Source organism: Vipera berus (assembly GCF_964194415.1).
Source record: "Vipera berus genome assembly, chromosome: 2".
NCBI lineage: Eukaryota > Metazoa > Chordata > Lepidosauria > Squamata > Viperidae > Vipera > Vipera berus.
Window position 1 is genome coordinate 273,994,916 of NC_138203.1, and position 26,935 is coordinate 274,021,850.

At 45.3% G+C, this 26,935-nt stretch overlaps 1 protein-coding gene across 1 annotated transcript in view; it reads left to right on the plus strand.

Annotated features, from left to right (window-relative positions):
- Positions 1 to 26,935, plus strand: part of TNXB (tenascin XB) — a gene marked incomplete at its 5' end in the record, with an annotated part of 245,615 nt that overhangs the window by 179,042 nt on the left and 39,638 nt on the right. Inside the window, 14 exons of the mRNA XM_081319139.1 lie at positions 1,087 to 1,383; positions 2,841 to 3,137; positions 3,990 to 4,274; positions 4,437 to 4,733; positions 4,892 to 5,188; positions 5,355 to 5,651; positions 5,937 to 6,233; positions 8,116 to 8,403; positions 9,483 to 9,770; positions 11,401 to 11,691; positions 13,935 to 14,252; positions 15,743 to 16,060; positions 19,464 to 19,775; positions 25,024 to 25,350. Coding sequence (XP_081175265.1) covers positions 1,087 to 1,383; positions 2,841 to 3,137; positions 3,990 to 4,274; positions 4,437 to 4,733; positions 4,892 to 5,188; positions 5,355 to 5,651; positions 5,937 to 6,233; positions 8,116 to 8,403; positions 9,483 to 9,770; positions 11,401 to 11,691; positions 13,935 to 14,252; positions 15,743 to 16,060; positions 19,464 to 19,775; positions 25,024 to 25,350 — 4,209 coding nt within the window. The remainder of the gene's footprint in view (positions 1 to 1,086; positions 1,384 to 2,840; positions 3,138 to 3,989; positions 4,275 to 4,436; positions 4,734 to 4,891; positions 5,189 to 5,354; positions 5,652 to 5,936; positions 6,234 to 8,115; positions 8,404 to 9,482; positions 9,771 to 11,400; positions 11,692 to 13,934; positions 14,253 to 15,742; positions 16,061 to 19,463; positions 19,776 to 25,023; positions 25,351 to 26,935) is intronic.

Consider the following 26,935-nt stretch of genomic DNA (forward strand, 5'->3'; position numbering starts at 1 on the left):
ATGTTCTGTTGAGTTTTGGGGGTGTTGTTTTTTTTGGACTGTCCCTTTTTTTCTTTTTCTTTTTCCTTCCTTCTCCATGTTCCTCAAGTAGTAGCCCATTCATGTGCTCATTTAACATACTTATACGTTTTCTTCCTGCCCCGAAGGAGTAGGTTTGGTGCCATTGACTCCCTGGACAATCTTTTGTTCAATTGAGCCATCATTATTGGTAAATTAAGGGATAAATTTCCTTAATTTTTTTAATGGGAAAATGGATTCCACAGTGTAGTGGCTAATCTGGATCTCGAACGATTGCTTCCGGGTCGAGATGTGGAAAACCTTTTTTGTCGTCTCTTGAGATCCTTACCTTTTGTGGTCAAAGAGTTTATGGATGCTAACATTACCCAGAGATGGCTGGTTATGTTCTGTTCAAACGTGGGTTCTCCCTAGTTCAACTGCCCTATGTTGATTCAAAGTTTAAGTACAGTTGTCCTTTTAATACATTTCTCAATTCCAGTGCACCTTGCGGGTCAGCAGGATTTCCCCAACTCCATTAACAGAAACACTAAGTTAGTTATTCATTTTCAAAAGTTGGCTGGTAGCGCTTTGATCGCAGCAATTTATTGCTGGGGATTTTATGTAGTTTTCACTTATAGGGCCATAGCCAGCTCACAGGCATAAATAATCCACATTTGTTAATGAGTTGATAGATTGCAGAAATGGCAACAGATGCCAACAACAATAAATGCAACTTTAACCTAAGGGACTGAAAACTTACTATCTCCATATCATCTCTAAACATGACAAGAAAGAAAAGAAAGAAAGAGGAAGGAAGGAAGGAAGGAAGGAAGGAAGGAAGGAAGGAAGGAAGGAAGGAAGGAAGGAAGGAAGGAAGGAAGGAATTACCAAGCAAAGTACCAGCACCTGAATATATTTATTTATTCAATACTTTATATAGCTACCAATCTTATAAGAACCCTGAGTGCCTCCCAGTCAAAACGTAAAACAACATAAAAGCCATATTAAAACTATAAACACTAAACACATCAGTTGTGTAGACAGGAGAAAGATTATAGTAACAGTTTCCCATTTGTTTCTATATACTAGCTCCTATTCCAGATGGTGAGAAGGCAATTCCTGTTCAACCCAGCCTGGGGGAGTTCTCCGTGCTTGATGTCACAAGTGATTCTGTCCGTCTCTATTGGACCGTCTCCATTGGGAGATTTGACTCCTTCCTGGTCCAGTACAAAGATGCAGATGGTCAACCCCAAGTGTTGCCTGTGGAGGGAGACTCTCGTGAAGTCACTGTGACCAGCCTGGCTCCTTCTCGCAGATACAAGTTCAACCTCTACGGAGTGTCCGGGCGCAAACGTTCCACCCCGCTGTCCACTGACACCACCACAGGTCAGCTTCAGCATTTAGTGCAATTGGAACATTTCAAATGCTGTAACTTCATATGAACTTTCTTGGTTTCCTTAACAAGCAGCAATTTTTATTTAATGTTGCACCTTCCGGATTGCATATCCAACATCAAAGCTCTTATAACTAAGCCTCTTTTTTAAATTTCTTCTGCTTTAGTCCACATTAGAGACTCAGGGGAGCCAATTCCTGTCCAATCCAGCCTAGGAGACTTCTCAGTCTTTGAGGTCACGAGTGTTCTGTACCAGCCTGCTACCGGCCCTGCAGCAAAGGCAGGGACAACCCCTTTACAAACGGCAAGAGGCTGGAATAAAGCCTGCCAAATGTATTCACATAAAACAGAGCAAGACAAGACACCAACCATGAAACAGGAGCTAAGAAACAGGAACTATCCAAACGGTTGCCTTCAGCAAACTAGCCCTCCCACACATTCCCCTTAAATACAGTTCAGGGCGTGGCCTCTCTCTGCCTCCTTCCGAGGTGCCCCATTGCCTTCCTCTGTTTACTCCTGATTGACTGCCTCCTGCGTCGGGCGTCCTTGAACAGGGCCAGCTGTGGGTCATCTTCATCCACGCTGTCAGGCTCACACAGCTGGGTCTCCGTCGTGACCAAGTGGAAGGGGCCCGGCTGAGGGCTCTGCGGAGCCTCAAGGCCATCATCATCAAGCTCTTCAACACCCCCCTCCTCCTCCTCTGAGTCATCCGACCCAACTGCCGAACCCACAGGCTGACCCTGAATCACAACAACGAGTGATTCTGTCCAACTCCGTTGGATGGTCCCCACTGGGAGCTTTGACTCTTTCCTGGTCCAGTACAAGGATGCAGATGGCCAACCCCAACCGTTGCCCATGGAGGGAAACTCCCATGAAGTCACAGTGACCAACCTGGCTCCTTTATGTAGATACCAGTTCAGCCTCTATGGCAGTGGTGGTGAACCTTTTAGAGACCAAGTGCCCAAACTGCAACCCAAAACCCACTTATTTATCGCTGGGTGCCAGGTGGGCGTGGCCTACTGGGTGGGTGTGGCTGTGGTGGAAGATTGGGTGGGTGTGGCCAAGGTGGGTGTGGTCACCTCAATGTCGCTTGTGGGGAGGGACACCTGTGGGGAGCAGCTGGTTGAAGAGGTACAGTTGCCACCTTCGAGGCATGGTGCGGGTGCCCACAGGGAGGGCTCTGAGTGCCACCTCTGGCACCCGTGCCATAGGTTCGCCACCACTGCTCTATGGAGTCTCTGGACGCAAACGCTCTGCCCCCCTCTCCACCGATGCCACCACAGGTCAGCTTCACAAGCCATCTTGACTGTTGCTTTTCAGCTCTTGTGCCATCATGTAAACCTTCTTGGTTCCTTTCCTACCCAGCCTTGTTGCTGAATGTTCCTGTTGCTGGATTGTATTTCCAGCAAACCATTCTAACCAAACCTTCCTTTCCATATTCCTGTTTTAGCTCAAACCACAGACTCAGAAGAGGCAATTCCCATCCAACCAACCTTGGGGGAGTTATCTGTCCTGGACATCACTAGCAATTCTGTCCGTCTCCATTGGACCGTCCCAACTGGGACCTTCGACTCCTTCCTGGTCCAGTACAAGGATGCAGATGGTCAACCCCAAGCGTTGCCCGTGGAGGGAGGCTCCCGTGAGGTCACTGTGGCCAACCTGGCTCCTTCCCACCGATATAAGTTCCTCCTCTACGGGGTCTCTGGACGCAAAAAGACCAGCGTCCTCTCTGCTGATGCCTTTACAGGTCAGAGACAGTAAGAAATCCATTGGAAGCTTTCCGATTCTGTACTCCATGTTTGTTGTTGTTAATTGCGAAGTCGTGTCTGACCCATCGCGACCCCATGGACAACATTCCTCCAGGCCTTCCTGTCCTCTACCACCTTCTGGAGTCCATTTAAGCTCACACCTACTGCTTCAGTGACTCCATCCAGCCACCTCATTCTCTGTCATCCCCTTCTTCTATTGCCCTCAATCTTTCCCAGCATTAGGCTCTTCTCACTGGTCCTTCCTTCTCATTAGGTGGCCAAAGTATTTGAGTTTTAGCTTCAAGATCTGGCCTTCTAAAGAGCAGTCAGGGTTGATCTCCTCTAGGACTGACCGGTTTGATTGCCTTGCAGTCCAAGGGACTCGCAGGAGTCTTCTCCAGCACCATAGTTCAAAGGCCTCAATTCTTTGGCGCTCAACTCCATGTTTAGTTTTTTTAAAAAAACATGCTCCATTTTCATGTTCCTTGAGTCATTCCTTCTACTCCTGCTTCTGAAGTAGTCACATCATTCACATTTACTGTTTTTCCAGTATTTGAGGAAGCATAAGGTTTTTAACTTCTCTCTTTATGGGTTTTCTTCCTCCTCTGATGACACACAGATGAGGATTTCCTTCCTTACAAATTATCCATCTGATATCATTTCATAAGGATTCTTCATTTCTCCCTATCAATATTGAAGCATCTTCTTGCAGCCCTTTGCATGAAGCCTCCTGCTTGTTGAAACACATTGCTGCCTTACTTAATTTTTCTTAGCATTGTGGAAGAGTTGTTGTACTAAATGACCTATCTTTTTGTGGCTGCTCCCTTCATCTGATTTAGACCCATCTTCAGAGGCAGAAGATGCAATTCCTGTCCAACCTAGTCTTGGGGAGCTCTCCGTCCTTGACGTCACAAGCAATTCTGTTCGTCTCCATTGGACTGTTCCCACGGGGAACTTTGACTCCTTCCTGATCCAGTACAAGGATGCAGATGGCCAACCTCAAGCATTACCTGTGGAGGGAGAATCTCGTGAAGTCACCGTGACCAACCTGGTTCCTTCACGCAGATACAAGTTCAACCTCTACGGGGTATCTGGGCGCAAACGCTCTGGGCCTCTCTCTATTGATGCCACCACAGGTCAGTTTCAGTACATGGCATGGCTAGGGGGTTCTTCAAATGTTATTCTTACATATTATCATTCTTGATTTTCTTAACTAGCAACCTTTTTGCTGATGGTTCCAGCCCTCAAAGACCAGCAAAATTATATGTTAATTTTTTTCTTTTATTTCCTTATTTTAGCTCGCCTTGCAGACTCAGAGGAGCCAATTCCTGTCCAACCCAGCCTAGGAGATTTCACAGTTCTTGATGTCACGAGTGATTTTGTCCGTCTCCATTGGACGGTCCCCACTGGAACCTTTGAGTCCTTCCTGATCCAGTACAAGGATGCAGATGGCCAACCCCAAGCATTGCCTGTGGAAGGAGGCTTCAATGAAGTCACAGTGACTGACTTGGTTCCTTCACGCAGATACAAGTTCAACCTCTATGGGGTCTCCGGGCACAAACGCTCCGGGCCCCTCTCCACCGATGCCACCACAGGTCAGCTTCAGGATATGGCATGGCTGTGGGTTCTTATATATTATCATTCTTGATTTTTTTTTAACCAGCAACCTTTTTGCAGATGGCTCCAGTGTTTGGGTGTTATCTCAAATACCAGGGAAATTATGTTAGTTTTTTCTTTTATTTCCTTATTTTAGCCAGCCTTTCAGACTCAGAGGAGCCAATTCCTGCCCAACCCAGCCTAGGAGAGTTTTCTGTCCTTGATGTCACGAGCGATTCTGTCCGTCTCCATTGGACCGTCTCCACTGGGACCTTTGATTCCTTCCTGATCCAGTACAAGGATGCAGATGGCCAACCTCAAGCGTTACCTGTGGAGGGAGACTCTCGTGAAGTCACCGTGACTGAGCTGGTTCCTTCACGCAGATACAAGTTCAACCTCTATGGAGTCTCTGGGCGCAAACGCTCCGGCCCTCTCTCCACAGATGCCACCACAGGTCAGCTTCAGGATATGGTGTGACTGGGGGGTTCTTCAGATGTTATTCTTCCATATTAACATTCTTAACTTCCTTAAAAAGAAATCTTTTTACCGATTGTTCCAGTTCTTGAGTGACACCTTCAAGAGCAATTATTATAACTAAATCTTTCCCTCCCCTCTTTTAGCCCAACTTACCCATTCAGAGGAGGAAACTTCTATCCAACCCAGCCTAGGGGACTTTTCTGTCCTTGATGTCACGAGTGATTCTGTCCGTCTTCATTGGACCATCGCCACTGGGAGATTTGACTCCTTCCTAGTCCAGTACAAAGATGAAGATGGCCAACCTCAAGCGTTACCTGTGGAGGGAGACTCTCGTGAAGTCACAGTGGCCAACCTGGCTCCTTCTCGCAGATACAAGTTCAACCTCTATGGGGTCTCCGGGCGCAAACGCTCCAGGCCTCTCTCTACCAATGCCACCACAGGTCAGCTTCAGGATTTATTTATTTTTATTTATTTTATTTTATTACATTTATATACCGCCCTTTCCCGAAGGACTCAGGGCGGTTTACAGGGTGATTAAAAGCAAAAGTACAAAAGTTAAAAACAAATTAAAAATTTAGTATGACTGGAGGCCCTTCAGATATGATTTCTCCATATTCATGTTCTTGATTTCCTTAACAATTTTTTTTATTGTTCCAGCTTTTAAGTGGCATCTCCAAGATCAGGGAAATTCCAACTAAGCTTTTTCATTCATTTTCTTGTTTTAGCCCACCTTACAGATTCGGTGGAGACAAATCCTGTCCAACCCAGCCTGGGCGAGTTCTCAGTCCTTGACGTCACAAGCGATTCTGTCCATCTCTATTGGTCCATCGTCAGCGGGAGCTTTGACTCCTTCCTGATCCAGTATAAGGATGCAGATGGCCAACCCCAAGCATTGCCTGTGGAGGAAAACTCCCGTGAAGTCACGGTGACCAACCTGGCTCCTTCTCGCAGATACAAGTTCAATCTTTATGGAATCTCTGGGCGCAAACGCACCAGCCCCCTCTCCACTGATGCCACCACAGGTCAGTTTCAGAAGACGTTCTGCCTGGAAGATTTTAACATATTGTAACATCACATTAGCATTCCAGATTTTCTTATCAAATAGCATATTTGCTGAATGTTCAAACTGCTGGTGTCATGGTTCCGATAGATGAAACCATTTAAAAGAACTTCAAGGCAAGAATTTCTTCCTTAAAGAACACTTTATTTAGGAAACAAGATATCGGCAGATGCAAAGGTGAACCCAACACTAAAAATTCCCTCCCTCTGGTTACAAAGTTACAATTGCATTTGCCACCCCATTATGCTGGCATAAATCACATTCAGCAATTGTTACAAAACTGCGGGCTGTCCTCCCAGTTCTCCAGCCTCCCCCCCCCAAACCCTTATCAGCACTGACCTTGTTTCTCACACAGATGAATTGTTTTGGCTAACTGAGAAACTACAGCTTCCCCCTCCCCCTCCTTCATCTAAAATCTCTAAACTAAAATGTGGCAATGAAGATAAAATGAAAAACAGCTTCACTTCAGTTTGTCACAGCGTTGACAGCTGGATTGCATCTGCAACATCAGTGGATTTCTAACAATTCTTTCCTTCCTTCCTTCCTTCCTTCCTTCCTTCCTTCCTTCCTTCCTTCCTTCCCTTCCCTTCCTTTCTTCCTTCCTTCCTTCCTTCCTTCCTTCATCAAATCATAATAGTAAAATTGGAAGGGACCTTGGAGGTCATCCAGTCCAACCCCCTGCTCAGGCAGGAAACCCTATACCATTTCAGACAAATGGCTGTCCATTCTCTTCTTAAAAACTTCCAGTCTTGGAGCATTCACAGCTTCTGGAGGCAGGTTGTTCCATTGGTTAATTGTTCTAACTGTCAGGAAGTTTTCTCTTCCTCCCTCCCTCCCTCCCCTTCTCTCTCTCTCTCTCTCTCTCTCTCTCTCTCTCTCTCTCTCTCTCTCTCTCTCTCTCTCTCTCCCTCCCTCCCTCCCTCCCTCCCCTTCTCTCTCTCTCTCTCTCTCTTCCTCCCTCCCTCCCCTTCTCTCTCTCTCTCTCCCTCCCTCCCCTTCTCTCTCTCTCTCTCTTCCTCCCTCCCTCCCTCCCCTTCTCTCTCTCTCCCTCCCTCCCCTTCTCTCTCTCTCTCTCTCTCTCTCTCTCCCTCCCTCCCCTTCTCTCTCTCTCTCTCTCTCTCTCTCTCTCTCTCTCTTTCTTTCTTTCTTTCTTTCTTTCTCATCAAAGACTCAAAGGAGGCAGTCCCTGTCCAAACCAGCTTAAGAAACTTCTCAGTCCTTCAGGTCACAAGTGATTCTCTCCGACTTCCATTGGACTGTCCCCACTGGGACCTTTGATTCCTTCTTGATCCAGTACAAGGATGCAGATGGCCAACCCCAAGCATTGCCTGTGGAGGGAAACTCCCATGAAGTCACTGTGACCAAGCTGGCTCCTTCTTGTAGATACAAGTTCAACCTCTACGGGGTCTCTGGGCACAAACGTTCTGGGCCCCTGTTCACTGGCGCCACCACGCATCCGCTTCAGGAGTCAATGTAGCTTTTTCAAACACTTTTTCAGATATTGAATTATAACTTTAATTTTCTACAGGGAAAATTTAAATTAAAAATCCTTTAGATTTTTTTTTTAATGTTCTCTAGAGGCACTAAAGACAGTCCTCGACTTACAGCAGTTCATTTAGTGACTTCAAAGTTACAACAGTATTTTAAAAAGTGACTTATGACCATTTTTCACACTTATGACCATTGCGGCATCCGCAAACAGGAGACGTATACCATTTCAGACAAGTGGCTGTCCAGTCTCTTCTTAAAAACCTCCAGTGATGGAGCACCCACAACTTCTGAAGGCAAAGCCGTTCCCCTGGCTGATTGTGTTCTCACACCTTTGTTTCGTCTCTCTTTTTCAGCCCCGTTAGCCACAACCCCACCGGTTCAGCCCAGCTTGGGAGAGCTTTCTGTCTCCAGCCTTACCCACAATTCTGCGCTTCTCTCCTGGACTGTCCACACTGGAGATTTTGATTCTTTTATGATCCAGTACAAGGACGTGGATGGCAAGCCCCAAGCCATCCCCGTGGAAGGGAACTCTTACCAAGTCATCCTCTCCGACCTGGTTCCTGGCCGAAGATATAAGTTTAATCTCTACGGAGTCTCTGGTCGCAAGCGTTTTGGCCCCGTTTCGGTTGATGCCATGACAGGTTGGCAAGAGGTTCTTTTCCTAACTTTGAAGGCGCTTTCTAAAAAAAAAACATCCTCCATTTTGGGAGGCAGGAAGTGGGGGGGAGTGTTTAAGTTTGATGTGATACTGTATCGCGATTCCTTTATAAAGGTGTAAATCATGGCTGGCCCAGAAAGCTGGGGATACCAAGTGTAGCTATGATCAGGCGGTTACTGGCACCACCACTGTTTCTGCTTCTAATATGCAGGTAGTCCTCGACATGCGGCCAATTTGTTTAATGACTGTTTAAAGTTAAAACGGCGCTGAAAAAAGCGGACTGAAGGTTGTTTTTCACACAGCCATTGCAGCATCCCCCTGGTCACACATGATCAAAATTCGGATGCCTGGCAACTGGCATGTATTTATGACGGTTGCAATGTCCAGGGGTCGTCTGATCCCCTTTTGTGACCTTCTGACGAGCAAAGTCAATGGGGTAGCCAGATTCACTTAGGTGACAACCCCAACAACTGTGGAAGAAAGGTCACATAACATGGGGCAAAATTGACTTAAGAACTGTCTCGCCTGGCGACAGAAATGTTTGACTCAGTTGTGGTTGCAAGTTGAGGACTACCTGTATTGTATTGTGATTCCTTTCTGGCTGCCCCAGAAAGCAGTGACTGGTCAAATTTACAACGGCACTGAAAAAAGTGGCTTATGACCGTTTTTCACACTTACGACTGTTCTGGCAACCCTAGGGTCACGTGATTAAAATTCAGTCGCTTGGCAATTGACTCGTATTTATGATGGCTGCAGCGTCCCAGGGTCGTGTGATCCCCTTTTGCGACCTTCTGACAATCAAAGTCAAAGGGGGAAGCCACGTTCGTTTTACGAATGTGTTGCTAACTCCACAGCTGCAGGGATTCCCTTAAGAAACGTGGCAAGGAAGGTCATAAAATGGGGCAAAACTCATTTAACAACTGTCTCCCTTGGCAACAGAAATTTTGGGCTCAATTATGGTCATAAGACGAGGACTACCTGTACTACGATTGATTTTTTTCCAAACTTGGCAACTTGAACTCATCCAAAAATTGACCGGCCCTTCTTCCTTGCTCTCCTTAGCCCCAGATCGACAGGACCCTGTGATTCCTCCCACCCTAGGAGAGGTCTCTGCTTCAGAGATCACCAGCAATTCTGTCCATCTCTCCTGGACCGTCCTTGAGGGGCGTTTTGACTCTTTTGCAATTCAATACAAGGATGCCGAGGGCCAGCCCCAAGCAGTTCCAGTGGAAGGAGACTTGCATGAGATGACCATCCCCAACCTGGTTCCATCCCGCAAATACAAGTTCAACCTTTATGGACTTTCTGGTCGCAAGCGCATGGGCCCCGTTTCTGTTGACGCAGTCACAGGTCAGAGCCGGGTGCCTTTTTCAGGTTGCTGTTTTCGGGGCTGGGTTTTTAAGTATTTTCTTTCAGCGGGCCTTTGGACTCCAGAATGTTTCTGAAGCACACCTGCTTTCTACTGTTAGTGATTGCTCTCTCTGTGCTTTGTTGTAACATAGGAAGATATTCATCCTTTGTATCGCTTGTGTATGCTGGCCAAAGTTGTTCAGATTGGGGCAACCTACAGTGGGAAGGGAACAGAAGGGCAGGGAAGGAAAGAGAAGGGCGAAGGGGAAAGGGAGAAGAAGGAGAAGGAGAGACAACAGAAGGGATAAATGTACATGTACAATGAATATGCAGTATATATCTATATATCTATATCTATCTCTTCTCTATCTATCTATATCTATCTATCTATCTATCTATCTATCTATCTATCTATCTATCTCTATCTCTTATCTATCTATCTATCTATCTATCTCTTATCTATCTATCTATCTATCTATCTATCTATCTATCATCTATATCTATATCTATATCTATCAATCTATCTATATCTATCTTATCTATCTATCTCTATATATATCTATCTCTATATCTATCTATCTATCTATATCTATCTATCTAATATCTATCTATCTCTTATCTATCTATCTATATCTATCTATATCTCTATATCTATCTATCTATCTAATATCTATATCTATCTCTTATCTATCTATCTATATCTATCTATATCTCTATATCTATCTATCTATCTATCTATCTAATATCTATATCTATCTTATCTATCTATCTATCTATCTATCTATCTATCTATCTATATCTCTTATCTATCTATCTCTATATCTATCTATATCTATCTATCTATCTATCTATCTATCTATCTAATATCTATATCTATCTCTTATCTATCTATCTATATCTCTATATCTCTATATCTATCTATCTATCTATCTATCTATCTATCTATCTATCTATCTATCTATCTATCTAATATCTATATCTATCTTATCTATCTATCTATCTATCTATCTATCTATCTATCTATCTATCTATATCTCTATATCTCTTATCTATCTATCTCTATATCTATCTATATCTATCTATCTATCTATCTATCTATCTATCTATCTATCTAATATCTATATCTATCTCTTATCTATCTATCTATATCTATCTATATCTATATATCTCTATATCTATCTATCTATATCTATCTATCTATCTATCTATCTATCTATCTATATATATATATATATAATATCTATATCTCTTATCTATCTATCTATATCTATATATCTCTATATCTATCTATCTATATCTATCTATATATATCTATTTATCTATATCTATCTTTATATCTATATATCTATATATTATATCTATATCTATCTATCTATCTATCTATCTATCTATCTATCTATCTATCTATCTATCTATCTATCTATGCTGTAATTTGTGCCTTTGAGTCAGCACTGACTTCTGGTGGCTGCACTGAGAAATCTCTGAAGTCTTCTTGGCAAGATTTCAGAAGCGTTTTGTCCTTCTTCCCAGGGCTGAGAGAGAGGGACTGGCCCAAGGTCGCCCAGTTGGCATTGATTCATATTACTCATCAGACACTATTTTCATCCCTGTTTTCCCTTTCTGGTCCCAGCATCCACCACAAAGAAGGAAGCGACACCAAAGCCCTCTTTAGGAGAACTTTCCATCTCTGAGGTGACCCACAACTCTGTTCTTCTCTCTTGGACCATCTCCGTGGGGAGATTTGATTCCTTCCTGCTCCATTATAAAGATGAGGAGGGCAGAACCCAAACCCTGCCCGTGGGGGGAGATTCGCATCAAGTCGCCGTTTTGAACCTGGCTCCATCCTACAAGTACAAGTTCAACCTTTATGGAATTTCTGGTCAAAAACGTATTGGTCCTATTTCTTCTGAAGCCACCACAGGTTAGTTCTCCTTCTCTTCTCCTTCTCCTTCTCCTTCTCCTCTTCTTCCTCCTCTCCTCCTCCTCTTTCTCCTCCTCTTCCTCCTCCTGCTTCTCCTTCTCCTCCTCCTCCACCACTCCTCCTCCTCCTCCTCTTCCTCCTTCTCTTCCTGCTTCTCCTGCTTCTCCTCCTCCTCCTTTGCAACATCTTGGTTGACCATCATGGTGAATTTCCATACTTTTTTTATTGACCTGAAAAACAGTCTGTCTACTGGTAGTCCTCAATGTATGGGGCCACAATTGAGCCAAAAATTTATCTTGCTAAGTGAAACATTTGTTGAGTGAATTTTGCCCCATTTTATGACCTTCCTTGCCGCAGTTGTTAAGTTAATCACTGCAGTTGTTAAGCGAGCAACAGAGTTGTAAAGTGAATCTGGCTTCCCCATTGACTTTGCTTGTCAGAAGGTCACAAAAACAGATCACGTAATCCTGGGACCCTGCAACCGTCATAAATATGAGTCAGTGGCCAAGTGTCCAAATGTTGATCACGTGACGACGGGGATGCTGCAATGGCCATAAGTGTGAAAAACGGCCATAAGTCACTTTTTCCAATGTTGTCGTAACTTTGAATGGTCACTAAGCAAACGTTGTAAGTTGGGGACTCCCTTTATGTGGTCAGTAACAGTCGATATCAATTTGATGGCACATAATCAGTTGAAACAAACACATGCATCCTTCTGAGACAGGATTGGGGATTCTGTGGATTTCCAGATGTTGTGGAATGGGAGGGGGGGTTGGGAGGGAGGTACCTGTGAAGGGGAATAATCTGTTCAGCAATTTGACTCAGATTTGGTGGGGTCTCCCCCACTGGAAATTTTCCAGTTGGAGATTAACGTCTCCTTCCCCAGATCTCTGCTTTACTTGAAGCCCTTTCCAATTTCCTGATTCTTGCAGGAGTCCAAATACACAGGTATAGTATAGGTCAGTGATGGCGAACCTTTTAGAGACCGAGTGCCCAAACTGCAACCCAAAACCCACTTATGTATCGTCGGGTGCTGGGTGGGCGTGGTGCATTGGGTGGGCGTGGCTGCGGTGGTAACAGCAGACTGAGTGGGACTAAAAGGTTCAATCAATCAATTCCAACTTTGCGAGATCGTTTTTTTTCCCCGTGAGTTGAAATTGATTGATTGAACCTCTTTTGTTTTTTTGTTTTTTGCACACGGCGGCAGAGGCCCAAAGCGAAAAGGTTTCATACAACCCAGCTGAAGGCCTAGGACTGGGGCGACGGTGCGCGTGCCCACAGAGAGGGCTTTGCATGCCAGCTGTGGCACGTGTGCCATAGGTTTGCCACCATGGGTATAGGTGTTACCTTGCTGAATAGTAACTATGAGAGGGATCTCGGAGTCCTACTTAAACAATCACTTAAATATAAGCCCAGCCGTGTGCTGCAGCTGCCCAAAAAAGCCAACACAGTGCTAGGCTGCATTAACAAGAGGGATAGAATCAAGATCACGTGAAGTATTAATACCATTTTACAATGCCTTGGTAAGGCCACACTTGGAATGCTGCATCCAGTTTTGGTCACCACGATGTAAAAAAGATGTTGAGACTCTAGAAAGAGTGCAGAGAAGTGCAACAAAGATGATTAGTGGTCTGGAGCCTAAAACATATGAGGAACGGTTGCTGGAATTAGGTATGTCTAGTTTAATGAAGAGAAGGACGAGGGGGGACATGGTAGCAGTCTTCCGATATCTCAGGGGCTGCCACAAAGAAGAGGGAGTCAAGCTATTCTCCAAAGCACCTGAAAGCAGGACAAGAAGCAACGGATGGAAACTAGTCAAGGAGAGAAGCTAGAACTAAGGAGAAATTTCCTGACAGAACAATTAATCAGTGGAACAACCTGCCTCCAGAAGCGGTGAATGCTCCAACACTGGAAGTTTTTAAGAAGAGACTGGACAGCCATTTATCTGAAATGGTATAGGGTTTCCTGCCCGAGCAGGGGGTTGGACTAGATGACCTCCAAGGTACCTTCCAACTTTGTTGTTGTCGTCGTTGTTCCCTAACTACTCTTCCATTTAAAAATATATTTTCTTGGTCAGACAGGAGTTGCTGCTGGGAACACTTCGTCCTTTTGGACACCTCTCAGCCATTCATTTGAGGGAGCCCTTTCTATGCCTTCTTTCCATTGGCTCTTTGTAGAAAAATCAGAGAGGACATTTTTAACCGTGATCGTATCTCTTCTCTTCCTCCCCCATTTTTTTTTAGCTGAACCAGAGGAGGAGAAGGAAGGAGAAGAAGAAGAGGAGGAGGATGAAGATGGGAAGAATCAGCCTAGCTTGGGGAAACTCTCCATCTCTGAAATCACCAGCAATTCCCTTCACCTTTCCTGGAGTGTCCCAACGGGGAGCTTTGACTCCTTCCTCATTCAGTATGAAGATGGAGCTCTGAAGAGCTTGCCTGTGGATGGGGCTTCCCGTGAAACAGTGGTCTCCAACCTGACCCCATCTCACAACTACCAGTTTGACCTCTTTGGCATCTCCGGTGGCAAACGCCTGGGCCCCATTTCTGCCGAGGCCTTAACAGGTCCGCACAATCCACTCACCCCTGACCGTCCTCCCTAGGCTAAGGGAAAAGTGTGGGTCTTTTCGTCAAGCGGTGTTTCCCAACCTTGGCTACGTGAGGATTTTAATTGGCTGAGGAATTCTGGGAGCTGAATTTCACGCCTCATAGAGCTACTGTCAGAACCCACTTCAGCCCACATCTTAGGAAAGAAGGACTCTTGGAGACAAGGTTTTCCAAGTAGGAACTTTTACTAAGAAATAGGAGATGGCAGGTATAAATAGACAGGATCTGAAGAATTCCCCTCACAGATCGATATTTTTAAAGTGTCCCCAAGCAAACTCCACCCCTCAGTTCATTCGGTCAGTTCCGGATCAGCCAAGCTCCAGGTGGCAAGCCCCTCGTGGGACAAACAGGATCATTCCCACCCCCTCACATTTCATCCAGAGAAAGAACCCAGATTCTGGGCGCATTCCTTCCTCACTTACCACCCTCTTTCCTAGCTGTCCCCAAGATAAGGGGAATGCCTGGTAATTGGTTATATTGTGATGGATAGCAGGCGGGCGGAATACACAAAAGGTTACAATTAAGGCAGGAAGTGTAAGTAGTGAAATCCCATGTGTGTTCCCTCTTCTCCTTGGGAATGGCAGAATCCAGGAAAGGGTGAGATTTGAGTTTTGCACAGAAGAGATAGCTAGAAATGAAATATAAATGGATTCTGACCGCTACCGAGGTTGGGAAGTGCAGGTGGGGTGTCACCCTTGCAGTAGATGGGACAGTGCCTTAAATCAGGGCTCTTCAAACTTGGCCCTTTTATGACTTGTGGACTTCAACACCCAGAATTCCTCAGCCAGCGTGCCTGGAATTCTGGGAGTTGAAGTCCACACGTCATAAAAGGGCCAAGTTTGAAGAGCCCTGCCTTAAATGACGTTGTGCTTCATCACTGGAGATTTTTAAGAAGAGACTGGGCAGTCACTTGTCTGAAATGGTATAGGGTCTCCTGCTTGAGCAGGGGGCTGGACTAGAAGACCTCCAAGGTCCCTTCCAGCTCTATTTTGATTCTGAACTCTATCACCGCTCTCTCTGAAGCTTCATGTAGCAGTCAGAACTGAGGGCAAACACCACAATAGCTTTCTTGGGGAAAGAATCCTTGTCAGTTTGAAACCTCCCTTTCTCTTTCCCTATCTGTTGATGGTTCATTCCTTCTTTCCAATCCACAAGATCACCCTTAAGTGAAGCCAAAATCAAGCCAGATGCAACACATGTGGTAGATGATTTGTGAACCTTATTTTCAATCAGGGCGAATAAAGGTGTTGGCTGGACAAGTATTTTTCAACCTTGGCAACTTTAAGATGTGATTGGATTTCGGCTCCCAGAATTCTGAGAGGTGAAGTCCGCATATTTTAAAGTTACCAAGGTTGAGAAATTCTAGAAGGTCCACAGTATGGATTTTGCTCTGCAATCATCTTTTCCCTAGCCCTCATTTTTTTTCACTCTTCCTTTTTTTTTTACAGCTCCACTATCTCCAAGTCAGGATAGATGGGAGAGTGGATCTCCAGGGCCATCTCCAAATCCCAGTTTTGGGGCGCTTTCTGTGTCTGATGTCACCAGCAACTCAGTCCGCCTCTCTTGGAACGTCCCCGCTGAGACCTTTGACTCCTTCCAGATCCAATACAAAGATGCAGAGAACAAACCACAAATGACCCCCGTGGACAAGGAAACCAACACCATTGTGATCTATTATCTGGTACCTTCCCATAGGTACAAGTTCAATCTGTACGGCATCTCTGGGCATAGGCGTTTTGGACCAATCACTGTCAATGCCATTACAGGTGAGTAGGAGGTTTAAAATAGGGGCGGGGAACGATGGCACCTTTATGACTTGTAAACTTCAGCTCAGTGGCGTAGCGTGGGGGCTGCAGGGGGGGCCGGCCGCACCGGGCGCAACATCTGGGGGGGGGCGCGCTCGACGGCGCCGGGATCCGGCAGGGCGGAGGCACCGGAGCCCCAGCCGGGAAGGGCCTGACGCCCCACGGCGCGCCACACACACACACACACACACACACACAAACACACAACCACACAGCGTGACTCCTCCTTCGGGCCGCTCCGCCTTCGCTCCGGCGCTGGGCGGAAGCCTTCTCTCCCTCCTCCCCCCCCGCAAAGGAGAAGGCGGCTCCTGAGAGTGCACAGAGCGCGGCCCTCCTGCAAGCCCGGGGCTCCGCTGCGGAGGCTCTCCCAAGGCGCTCCCGGGGTTGCCAAAGGCGGGGGTGGGGGCGCGGCGGGGCTTGAAAGAGGGTGGATTTCCCGCGGGGGGAGGATCGCTGCAGCGTCTCTCCGGGGGTCCCTGCTCTGGAACGAAAGCTGCGTCGGCAGGTTGCCGATCCAACTGTGCATCGGCGATCGGGACCGCCCCCCCCCCGACACACGTCGCCAGCAGCGAGAGTTTCCAGCCAGGCCGGCGAATCTTTGGGGTGAGGTGCCAAAGAGAAGGAGGCGGCTTGGCTTGGATAAGCAGCGTCTGGGCAGAAAATAGGTCGGGCGCCGCAGCAAGTATGAATTCCTGGGGTTCAGCCTAAGCAGGCAAAGCTGCAGGGTGGGTTGGTTGGCTTTTCCGGCTTTGGAATAACCTTGGGAAGCTGAGGCATTGTAAGTTGGAAGTCATTGTTTGTCGCCTAACATGTTGGGTCAACCCCACGCCACATGCTAAGCCATAAACCGTGGTTGGTATCCAGGGTTTAGGACAAGATGGAGAAAACTAGCCAATTGTGGGATCATAAATCTTGATGAAGCCCATCATCGCTCCATGTGATGTATGCACTCAATCTACAAACGTAGTCCAAGCCTATTCACATCTGTTGTAAGGTCATTCTCTCGTGGGGTTTATCCTGACGTCCACTAAGAGTGGAACAAACATGCCCCATTAACCATTTTCAACGCCATGTCCTCTCTTTGTCTCATCCTAAATCACAGCTGAGGCACCTTAAAGTTGCCTTGTTTCAGTTTTAAACTAGCATTTTCCCTCTTCTCCAGAGACCCTTTTTTGCCTTGAACCTAACTCAGGGGTAGGCAACCTTGGCTCTTTTATGACTCATGGACTTCAACTCCCAGAATTCCTGAGCTAGTGGAAGAGACTCGAGTGCTAAAATCCACAGGTTAGGGGGCGCAAATTACTTGCCTTGCCCCGGGTGCTGACAACCCACGCTACGCCACTGCTTCAGCTCCCAGAGTTCCTGAGCCAGCATGACTCTGGAATTCTGGGGGTTGAAGTCCACAAGTCATAAAAGGGCCATCGTTCCTTACCCCTGATTTAAGCAAGATTTAAACAAATCTTTGTGATTTTTCTTTCCTTTTCTTCTCTGTGTAGTATATCTCTCTTTCAAATAGTCTTTCCTTAGAGCTTTGATTTGAGAGCTTGCTTAATTATTTATTTATTTATTTATTTATTTATTTATCAGACTTGTCTGCCAGCCATCTTGCTTTATGTCATGTCATTCTTGATTCAATCAAACGAAAAGTCAGAATACATCCTTTCTCTCTCTCTTACTCTCTCTCTCTCTCCCCCTTCTTCTATTTTGAAAGAAAGTACAGTTAGAAAATACACAAATGCTTGGATTTTTTTCCAAAGTTACAGGAATATACAGATATAGAACAGAGCAGATTTATGAATCAATGCATCTGAAAATGCCCATTAATACTGTCTGACCTGTTCTATTCTATTCTATTCTATTCTATTCTATTCTATTCTATTCTATTCTATTCTATTCTATTCTATTCTATTCTATTCTATTCTATTCTATTCTATTCTATTCTATTCTATTCTATTCTATTCTATTCTATTCTATTCTATTCTATTCTATTCTATTCTATTCTATTCTCTACAACCTAGAACTAAGGAGATATTTCCTGACAGTTAGGACATCATGGTACCGATTAAAAAGACACATCAAAGAGCACTGCATAATTATTTATTCTAAAAAAGTCTATAATGAGCAGAACAGAGCATCGGCACTCATGGATGGATGGCAGAATCTGAATTCTCCTCCCCTTGACACCTCATATCCTACAGAATCTCCCTCCCTTAATTACACGTAGTGAATCACATTCAACAATTAGTCCAACACATGAAGTTTCACTTCCCTTGAAGCACGCTATTTTTTATCTTCTTAAAATGTCTGGATTGAATCCCTCCCGGGCTTTAGTGATTCAAAGCCAAACAGTTAAATCAAAAGGCTGCCTCTTATATTGTCAATGCAAAAACATGTCAGTGTTTACAGCACTGACATAGAACAATTAATCACTGGAACAACCTGCCTCCAGAAGTTGTGAATGCTCCAACACTGGAAGTTTTTAAGAAGAGACTGGTCTGAAATGGCATAGGGTTTCCTGACTAGAAGACCTCAGAAGTCCCTGCCAACAACTATTATTGTTATTGTTATATACTCTTTTCCAGCCTTGTGTTTGTTGAGAATTCTGGCCGATGTAATCAAACGTAGATTAGATTAGAATAGAATCAGAATAACAGAGTTGGAAGGGATCTTGTAGGTCATCTAGTCCAACCCTCCACCCAAGCAGGAGACCCTACACCATTTCTGACAGAGGGCAGTCCAGTCTTTTCTTGAAAGCTTCCAGTGACGTAGCTCCCACAACATCTGAAGACAACCTGTTCCATTGTTTGATTGTTCTCGCCATCAGAAAATTTCTCCTTAATTCTCTCCTTGATCAGTTTCCATCCATTATTCCCTGTCTGGCCTTCAGATGCTTCGGAAAATAGGTTGACCCCCTCCTCTCTGTGACAGCCCCTCAAATATTGGAAGACTGCTATCCTGTCACCCCTGGTCCTTCACTAGACTTACCGTGCCCAGTTCCTCTAACCGTTCTTCATATGTTTCAGTCTAATCATCTTTGTGGCTTTTCTCTGCACTTTTTTCCTAGAATCGCAAAACACCTTTTTTTTTATAGTGCGGAGGCTTGTTTAGAAGGCTCCAGACTTGACAAACTCCTGATGTGAACTTTGTCTCTGAAAAGAGAGATGAGGGTTTATACCAGGGGTGTCAAACTGCCGGCCGCGGGCCGGATGCGTCACGTGGAAGCCGCTGCCGGCAATGGAGAGAAAGCTCCGATATGTCGCGTGACGTCACATGACGTCGCGAGTTTGACATGTCTGGTTTATACTATCCCAGCATCGGCCTTTCCCTGTCTCACCCACTCAACCATGTTTTGTTTCTTCTCTAGCACCAGGGGACAATGGAGATGGGGGCCAGGAGGTCTCTGGTGGAATAAGCCCTCGCTTGGGCGCACTTTCGGTCTCAGAAGTCACCAGTCATTCGGCCCGGCTCTCATGGACCGTCCCTGAGGGAAGCTTTGATGCTTTCTCAGTCCAGTACAAAGATGCTGAAGGAAGACCCCAAGCGCTCCCTTTAAGAGGAGACTCCCGTGAAGTCATCGTTTCGAATCTGTCACCTTCTCACAAGTACAAATTCAATCTTTACGGTATCTTTGGAAAACAGCGTCTCGGACCAATCTCTGCCCAAGCGGTCACAACAGGTTAGCAACAACTGCTGGGGGGAAAAAAGGGGGGGGTAGTTTGCAATCAGTGAAAAGATCCTTGGTGCTCTCTTGAGTTTGCTTGGTTTCTTGCCAACGTTTCATTACCCAAACTAAGTAACATCGTCAGTACACCGATGATGTTGCCTAGTTGGGCAAAGAAACATCTGCAAGAAAAGAACCAAAACTCAGAGAATACCAAGGACCCCTCATTTCCAACCCAGAGCTATAAATGTTCTCTCTTATTAGATACAGTCAGTGTTACTGTCATGGTTCCGACAGGTGAAACTCTTCAAAGAACTTCAAGGCATTGTTTAACTTAAAGAATCGTTATTAGAGAAGCTTAGTGTCAGGACTAACATAATTGAAGCCAAAAACTGAATTCACCCCCCTTGAGCACATAGTATCAAAGCACAATTCCCTCCTCCAATTAACAGTCATAAATCACATTCTCCAATTAGTTTGAAATGCAGGCTTTCCCTCCAGTTCTCCAGCCCACCAATTCTTATCATCTCTTATTTCAATAACCTTGGTTCACACACTAGCTCCAGTATTGTTATGTCTAGCTAAACTCTCATGCACATTCCTCCCCCCAGCATCATCAAACTCTAACTCTAAGAGTAAAACATAAGAAGAAAACGGTTGCATCTCCAACTATTGTCAAGCAAAAACATCCGATGTTAGCAGCGTTGACAGTTACCTTGGTAACACTCGGATTCCAGCTTTCCTTCAATGCTTTTTAGGTCCTTTTTAGGTCCTTCCCTCTGAAACATTCTGAAAGGACCAGTGAGTCCCATTATCGTCATCTGTTTCACGTTCTCTTTTATTTTATTTTATTTTTTTATTACATTTATATCCCGCCCTTCTCCGAAGACTCAGGGCGGCTTACAAGCTTAGCAGTAGCCTTCATTCTATGTATATGCCTGCTTATTAGGGCTTACACACACACCACATCGGCATTATTACAAAGTCAGCTTAATTGCCCCCAACAATCTGGGTCCTCATTTTACCTACCTCGGAAGGATGGAAGGCTGAGTCAACCTTGAGCCTGGTGGGACTCGAACCTGCACTAATTGCAGGCAGCTGGTGTTACTTAAGGAGGCATCAGCCCACTGCTCCACCAAGGCTTTTTTCCTCTTTGTCCATTTATTTTAAAAGCAGAGTTTAGTGAGCAATACGGAGTTATAGAAATAAGGGAGAGCGTGCTTGTAGATGCAGAATTCATCAGTGAGAACCCCTTGGCTTCTCAAATTGCCGACATTCCCTTGAAAAGAAACACAATTTTCTCATCCCTATGAGCTGAAATTTGGTTACAGAGAGTCCTCAACCTACAACAGTTCACTTAGTGACCATTCTAAAGTTACAAAAGCACAGAAAAAAGTGAGTGATGACCGTGAATCACTGCAGTTGTTAGGTTAGTAACGTGGTTGTTAAGTGAATCTGGCTTCCTCATTGGCTTTCCTTCTCAAAAGTTCACAAAAGGTGATCGCCTAATACCGGGATATTTTTTATTTTTTTATTTTTAATTCCATTTATATCCCGCCTGTCACTGCACGTTTTTTTTGTTCGTCAGAAAAGTTCATTTCTAACTGTACATTTTCCCCTGCTCTCTGCACCTGTTGTGATAACTTATCTGGTAACCATAGTGAATCCCATATGACTAGCTATGTTATGGTTTCAGTCTGTTTATTGCGCATGTCTAGAGAAAGTTCTGAGTTGTTATCTGTATTGTTTTTTTTCTCTTTGCTGTTACTGACTGTTACGTTAGGATGTAGCCCAGCTAGCTCTGTATAATATATATTTAGTTTTTATATTTTTGTAAGTAAAAGGTATTTAGTAAGATTATGCGTCGTGTTTTTCTTGCCTTCCTGCAAGTGTATCATGCATTCTCTGAAGCACGGTCCGTCGCCCTCTACAAAGGTGATTTTTACCTTGACATTTTGGTAGCAGAGGATGGTTTGATTTATGTTTTTGGAGATGCATGTTTCTGCGGCTGTTATCAGTTAGTTAGTGCTAGTGAGGCAGCGGTGATTAACTGCTGAAACATGTCAGGAAGGAAGCCACGGCTGAAACGGGAGGCCAGGAGCTTGTCTGTTGGGCATCTCCCTTCGACCTTAAGAACTCCGATAGCTTCGGCCACACGCCTTGGAGAAGACGCACCTGCTCCTGTCTACGATGCAAGGTCAGTCACTCCTTTTTCTACTTTTCCAAGCTCCCTGGCAGCTGCTTTTGGAAATGTTCACACTCCAGGGGCTCAAGATGAATTTCAAAGGCTTGGAGCGAAACCTAAAGTTCAGCCAAAGAAAATTTCTTCTGCTCCTTCAAGCCCCAAGCAAACTATGCGAGATAGGGCTATGCAAGGCTACTGTGAACAAATTGGGGTTTTTGAAAGGCGTTTGCAGCAGGCAAAGAAATATGTGTCAATGGTTCAGCAATATGAGAGGAATTATGAGCATGAACCGGCCATATTGCCACACCCACAAGGAGAAGCCATATTGCCTCCTTCTTCCCCAAAGCCTAAGTCACGCCCATCATTGAGTGTCATGCAAGACGAATGGGAACCGGAGGCTCCTATGTCACATGATTATGGGCTGTCCCAAAGGACATACAGAGCCACAATGATGCCTGAAGCAAATGTTATAGCACCATCTACTGGTGAAGCTGCATTAAGACATGAATTGGAGCTCTCACTCTCGCAATTGTCTATGGAGGAGTCTTTGCTCAGAGATACAAGATTTCTGCCGTTATCTGAGGCTCCAGCCCCTGATGGTGCTAGGATTCCTGTTACTGTTGCTTCTCCTGTTAATATTGCTTCTATGCAAGCCCCTCTACCTGGCAGAACACAGCCATATTTAACCCACATGCAATTGCCACCGGGTTCTTATATGCGAAGGCCAGTGTCATCTGCAGATTATGCTAATGCACCAGCCCCAGCGCCAGCGCCTCCTGCTGGCCAGGGTAGAATAGCAGCTCAAAGACAGGCACAGCCAGCACCAAGACTACCGGCAGCTTCAATGCAACTGCCGCATGTCCAGGCACAGACGCCACTGGTGCCCCCTGCAGGTTATGGTCGGATTGCACAACCTGCACAGCCAGTACCTCAATTGTATATTCCTCATCAAACACCTTCCATTGTACCACTAGCTGGTGATTCAAAATTAAAGAAGTCAGGACAGAATTACAGGGCATGGGTCAGTGAGGTTGGACTTTTGTTACGCAGAGAAGGTACTCACATGATGGTGTTTAATCCTCCTGCCCAGCCATGGTCTCCTGACATATGGGACTTGGATAATAGAGCATGCACAACATTATTGATGTCAATGGACACTGAATTGCAGCTCACGTTTTTACAAGATGCAACTGCCCAACAAATTTGGACTCAGTTAGAGACATGTTATCGGCCTACATCAATTGAGTCTACATGTTTGCTTTTGTCTGAGTTCCATGGTTCCAGATTAAAACCTGGTGAACATATTGGAGCACATTTGACTAAAATGAAAGGTATTAGAAAAGAATTGGGTGAAAAAGGCTATCCTATTGATGATTTTCAAATGATCAGCATTATCATCAATTCTTTGAATCATGAGTGGAAAGCTGCTATTTCCAAGATCAATCAAGTGCCTATTGCTCAACGCACAGTGGATCATGTATGCAGGATCTTAGCCGAAGAAGAGGCACTTATGCAAGCTGCGCCACATTTAAGGGAACCACCTGCATCAAGAGCTTCAGCGAGGCGTGCCTTCCGTGGAAGGACCTACATTCCAAGAATGCGAAGATGCTACATCTGCAATCGTGTGGGACATGCCACCCGGGATTGTCCCCAACGAGTTCCAGCGCCCGTCACATACCAGCCCAGAGGAACAGATTCCAGAGGAGGCAGAGGTAGAGGCGGACGACAAGGTCGTGGTCGTGGTTCCAGGCATGATCCACAAGCTCCACTTGTCACATTGGTTGTGACCAACGATCCACAGCCTCAACCAGAGTACGACAGACGACTTCTTTGGACTTTGGACAGTGGAGCAGCGTTACATGTTACCTACAGAAAAGAGCTTTACACTGAGATGCACGAGCCTGAACCTGAACTTCGTGAACTTTACTCTTTTTCCAATCATCCTGTTCAGGTCATGGGAAAAGGAACTGTCTACATTGAGGAGCTTGATGCTCTCATTCCAAATGTTTACTACGTTCCGTCTGCCAGTGCTTCAAATTGAAGACTCAGGGCGGCTTACAATTTGAAGCACAAATCAATGTGCTTAGCAATAGCCTTCATTCTATGTATATGCCTGCTTATTAGGGCTTTCAGCCCCCCCAAGCAGCATTTTTACAAAGTCAGCTTAATTGCCCCCAACAATCTGTGTCCTCATTTTACCTACCTCGGAAGGATGGAAGGCTGAGTCAACCTTGAGCCTGGTGGGACTCGAACCTGCACTAATTGCAGGCAGCTGGTGTTACTTAAGGAGGCATTAGCCCACTGCTCCACCAAGGCTCTTGCAACTGTCGTAAATACGAGCCAGTTGCCGAGTGTCTGAATTTTGATCACTTGACCATGGGTGTGCTGGAACGGTCACACGAGTGAAACCAGTCATAAGTCACTTTTCTCAGTCCCATTGTAACTTAGGACAGTGACAAAATGAACTGTTGTAAATCAAGGACCAACTATTCATGCTGTCAACGCTGCTAACATCAGATGTTTTTTGCTTTGACAACATATGGAGATGCAACCATTTTTCTTCTTATGTTTTACTCTTAGAATTAGAGTTAGAATTAGATGATGCCAGGGGGAGGAAGAGGAAAGTGCATGAGAGTTTAGCTAGACATAACAATACTGAACCCAGTGTGAGAACCAAGGTTATTGAAATAAGAGATGATAAGAATTGGCGGGTTGGAGAACTGGAGGGAAAGCCTGCATTTCAAACTAATTGGAGAATGTGATTTATGACTGTTAATTAGAGGAGGGAATTGTGCTTCGATACTATGTGCTCAGGGGAGGGGAATTCAGATCTTGGCTTCGATTATGTAAGTGCCAATGCTATGCTACTCAAATAAAAGTTTCTTTAAGGTAAACAATGCCTCAAAGTTCTTTGAAGAGTTTCACCTGTCGGAACCATGACATATGTAAGTTAATAAAAGGCAAAAATTGATATCCTGTAAGAATTATTACTGCTCTGCCTTCAGGGTCAAATGTAGAATTCCCTCCCAGCAGTTCTACCTTAGGATCCTCCATCGTCTTCCTTTTTCATTTTCGCAGCTGCAGAAACATCTGGGCAGGTTGAAGAAAAGAAACAACCGGAGGAAACTACAATCAAGAGCATCCAGCCCAACCTCGGGAATGTCACTGTCTCTGAAGTCACCCCTGATTCCCTTCTCCTCTCATGGAATGTCCAGGAAGGAAACTTTGACTCTTTCATCATCCAGTACAAGGATGCTGCAGGCAAGCCCCAGAGGGTACCTGTTGATGGATCCATGCGTTCCCTCCACCTCTACAACCTCACACCTTCACATACGTATGAATTTGACGTATTTGGAGTTTCTGGCTACAAGCATCTTGGGCCTCTCTCAATTCACACCATGACAGGTCAGTGATTGGCGGATGAATGACTTCCAGTTTGCCATGCAGCCACCATGGACGCCTGGAAGACGAGCCCTGTCTTTCTCGTCCAGTTTCGCAACACTGGGGTCCCCTGAAAAGGGTCGAAAGTTGCCCTGTAGAGGCAGCCAGCAAGGAGGGGCCCTCGCTGGATCGTGGGAGAGCGGCAGCCCTCCCGTTAGAGCTGGCAAAACCCTCCAAACCGGCAGATGAAAGACCGGCCATAGAAATATGGCTCGTCACTAGGCTGCAGACAGCCAAAGTCACACCTACCATCAGTGTTTGGCTGATGGATCGTCTTATTGATTTAGCAAGCAAACTTGTATATTTCTAACAGGTGCACAAATAAAACTGATTTTGGCCACTCGTCACAGCCAAATGTCTATGGAGATTCTCAGTCATCCAGGTTATAGTTATCCCAAAGGTGCTTTTTCACAAGGCAACCGGACTTTCTTGAAGACCTTTTGCTTCTCATCCAAGAAGCTTCTTCAGCTCTGACTGGATGGTGGGGAATGGAAGGATTTATACTCCTTCCATTTATACTCTACGTCAAAATTGAACAGTCCTCTCTCAACAGAGGGGGAGGGATACGACATCATCTATCTCCAGTCTACAATACAGTCCTTTCAAAAGTTCCAAGAAGGCTCCACACCCATTTGCACTCCTCAGGTGACCCTGACGAGACAGAAAAAAACCAAAGTGGCCTCAACGACCCTCTAAAAGAATGCAAATGACCTGCTATCTGCAAGGAGTGTAAATCCTTCCATTTCCCCACCATCCAGTCAGAGCTGAAGAAGCTTCTTGGATGAGAAGTGAAACGTCTTCAAGAAAAACAAGAAAGTCCAGTTGCTTCCTGAAAAAGCACCTTTAGGATCATCTCAGCCAAGTGACTCTGGCCAGCTCACAGTTCTAAAAATTGCAATTTTATCCCTTCAATTTTTTTTTTAATCCCATTTATATCCCGCCCTTCTCCGAAGACTCAGGGCGGCTTACAATCTAAGAAGCACAAATCAATGTGCTTAGCAATAGCCTTCATTCTATGTATATGCCTGCTTATTAGGGCTTTCGGGGGGGCCCAAGTGGCATTTTTACAAAGTCAGCTTATTGCCCCCAACAATCTGGGTCCTCATTTTACCTACCTCGGAAGGATGGAAGGCTGAGTCAACCTTGAGCCTGGTGGGACTCGAACCTGCACTAATTGCAGGCAGCTGGTGTTACTTAAGGAGGCATTAGCCCACTGCTCCACCAAGGCTCAAATCCCTGCAGCTTCCTGACTTTTCAAACTCTGGAATTGTACAATTTCATTGCCTACGGAAATTCTCAGCCAAGCAGGTCACCGTTGTCCCCAAAGCGCTTTATTCCAAAAGACAAGTGGACTTCCTTATTTTTCCTTGAAGACATTTCCACCTCTCATCCAAGAAGTATGGAAGGATTTATTTTCCTTGCAGTCATCTGGTCATTAACGCTCTCTCTGAGAGTCACTGAGGCCCCTTGGTCCATCAGGACTAGATTCAACAATCCATCTATTTGAAAGACAAAGGTCACTCTTTCAAAGACAGCAAAACCCACATTT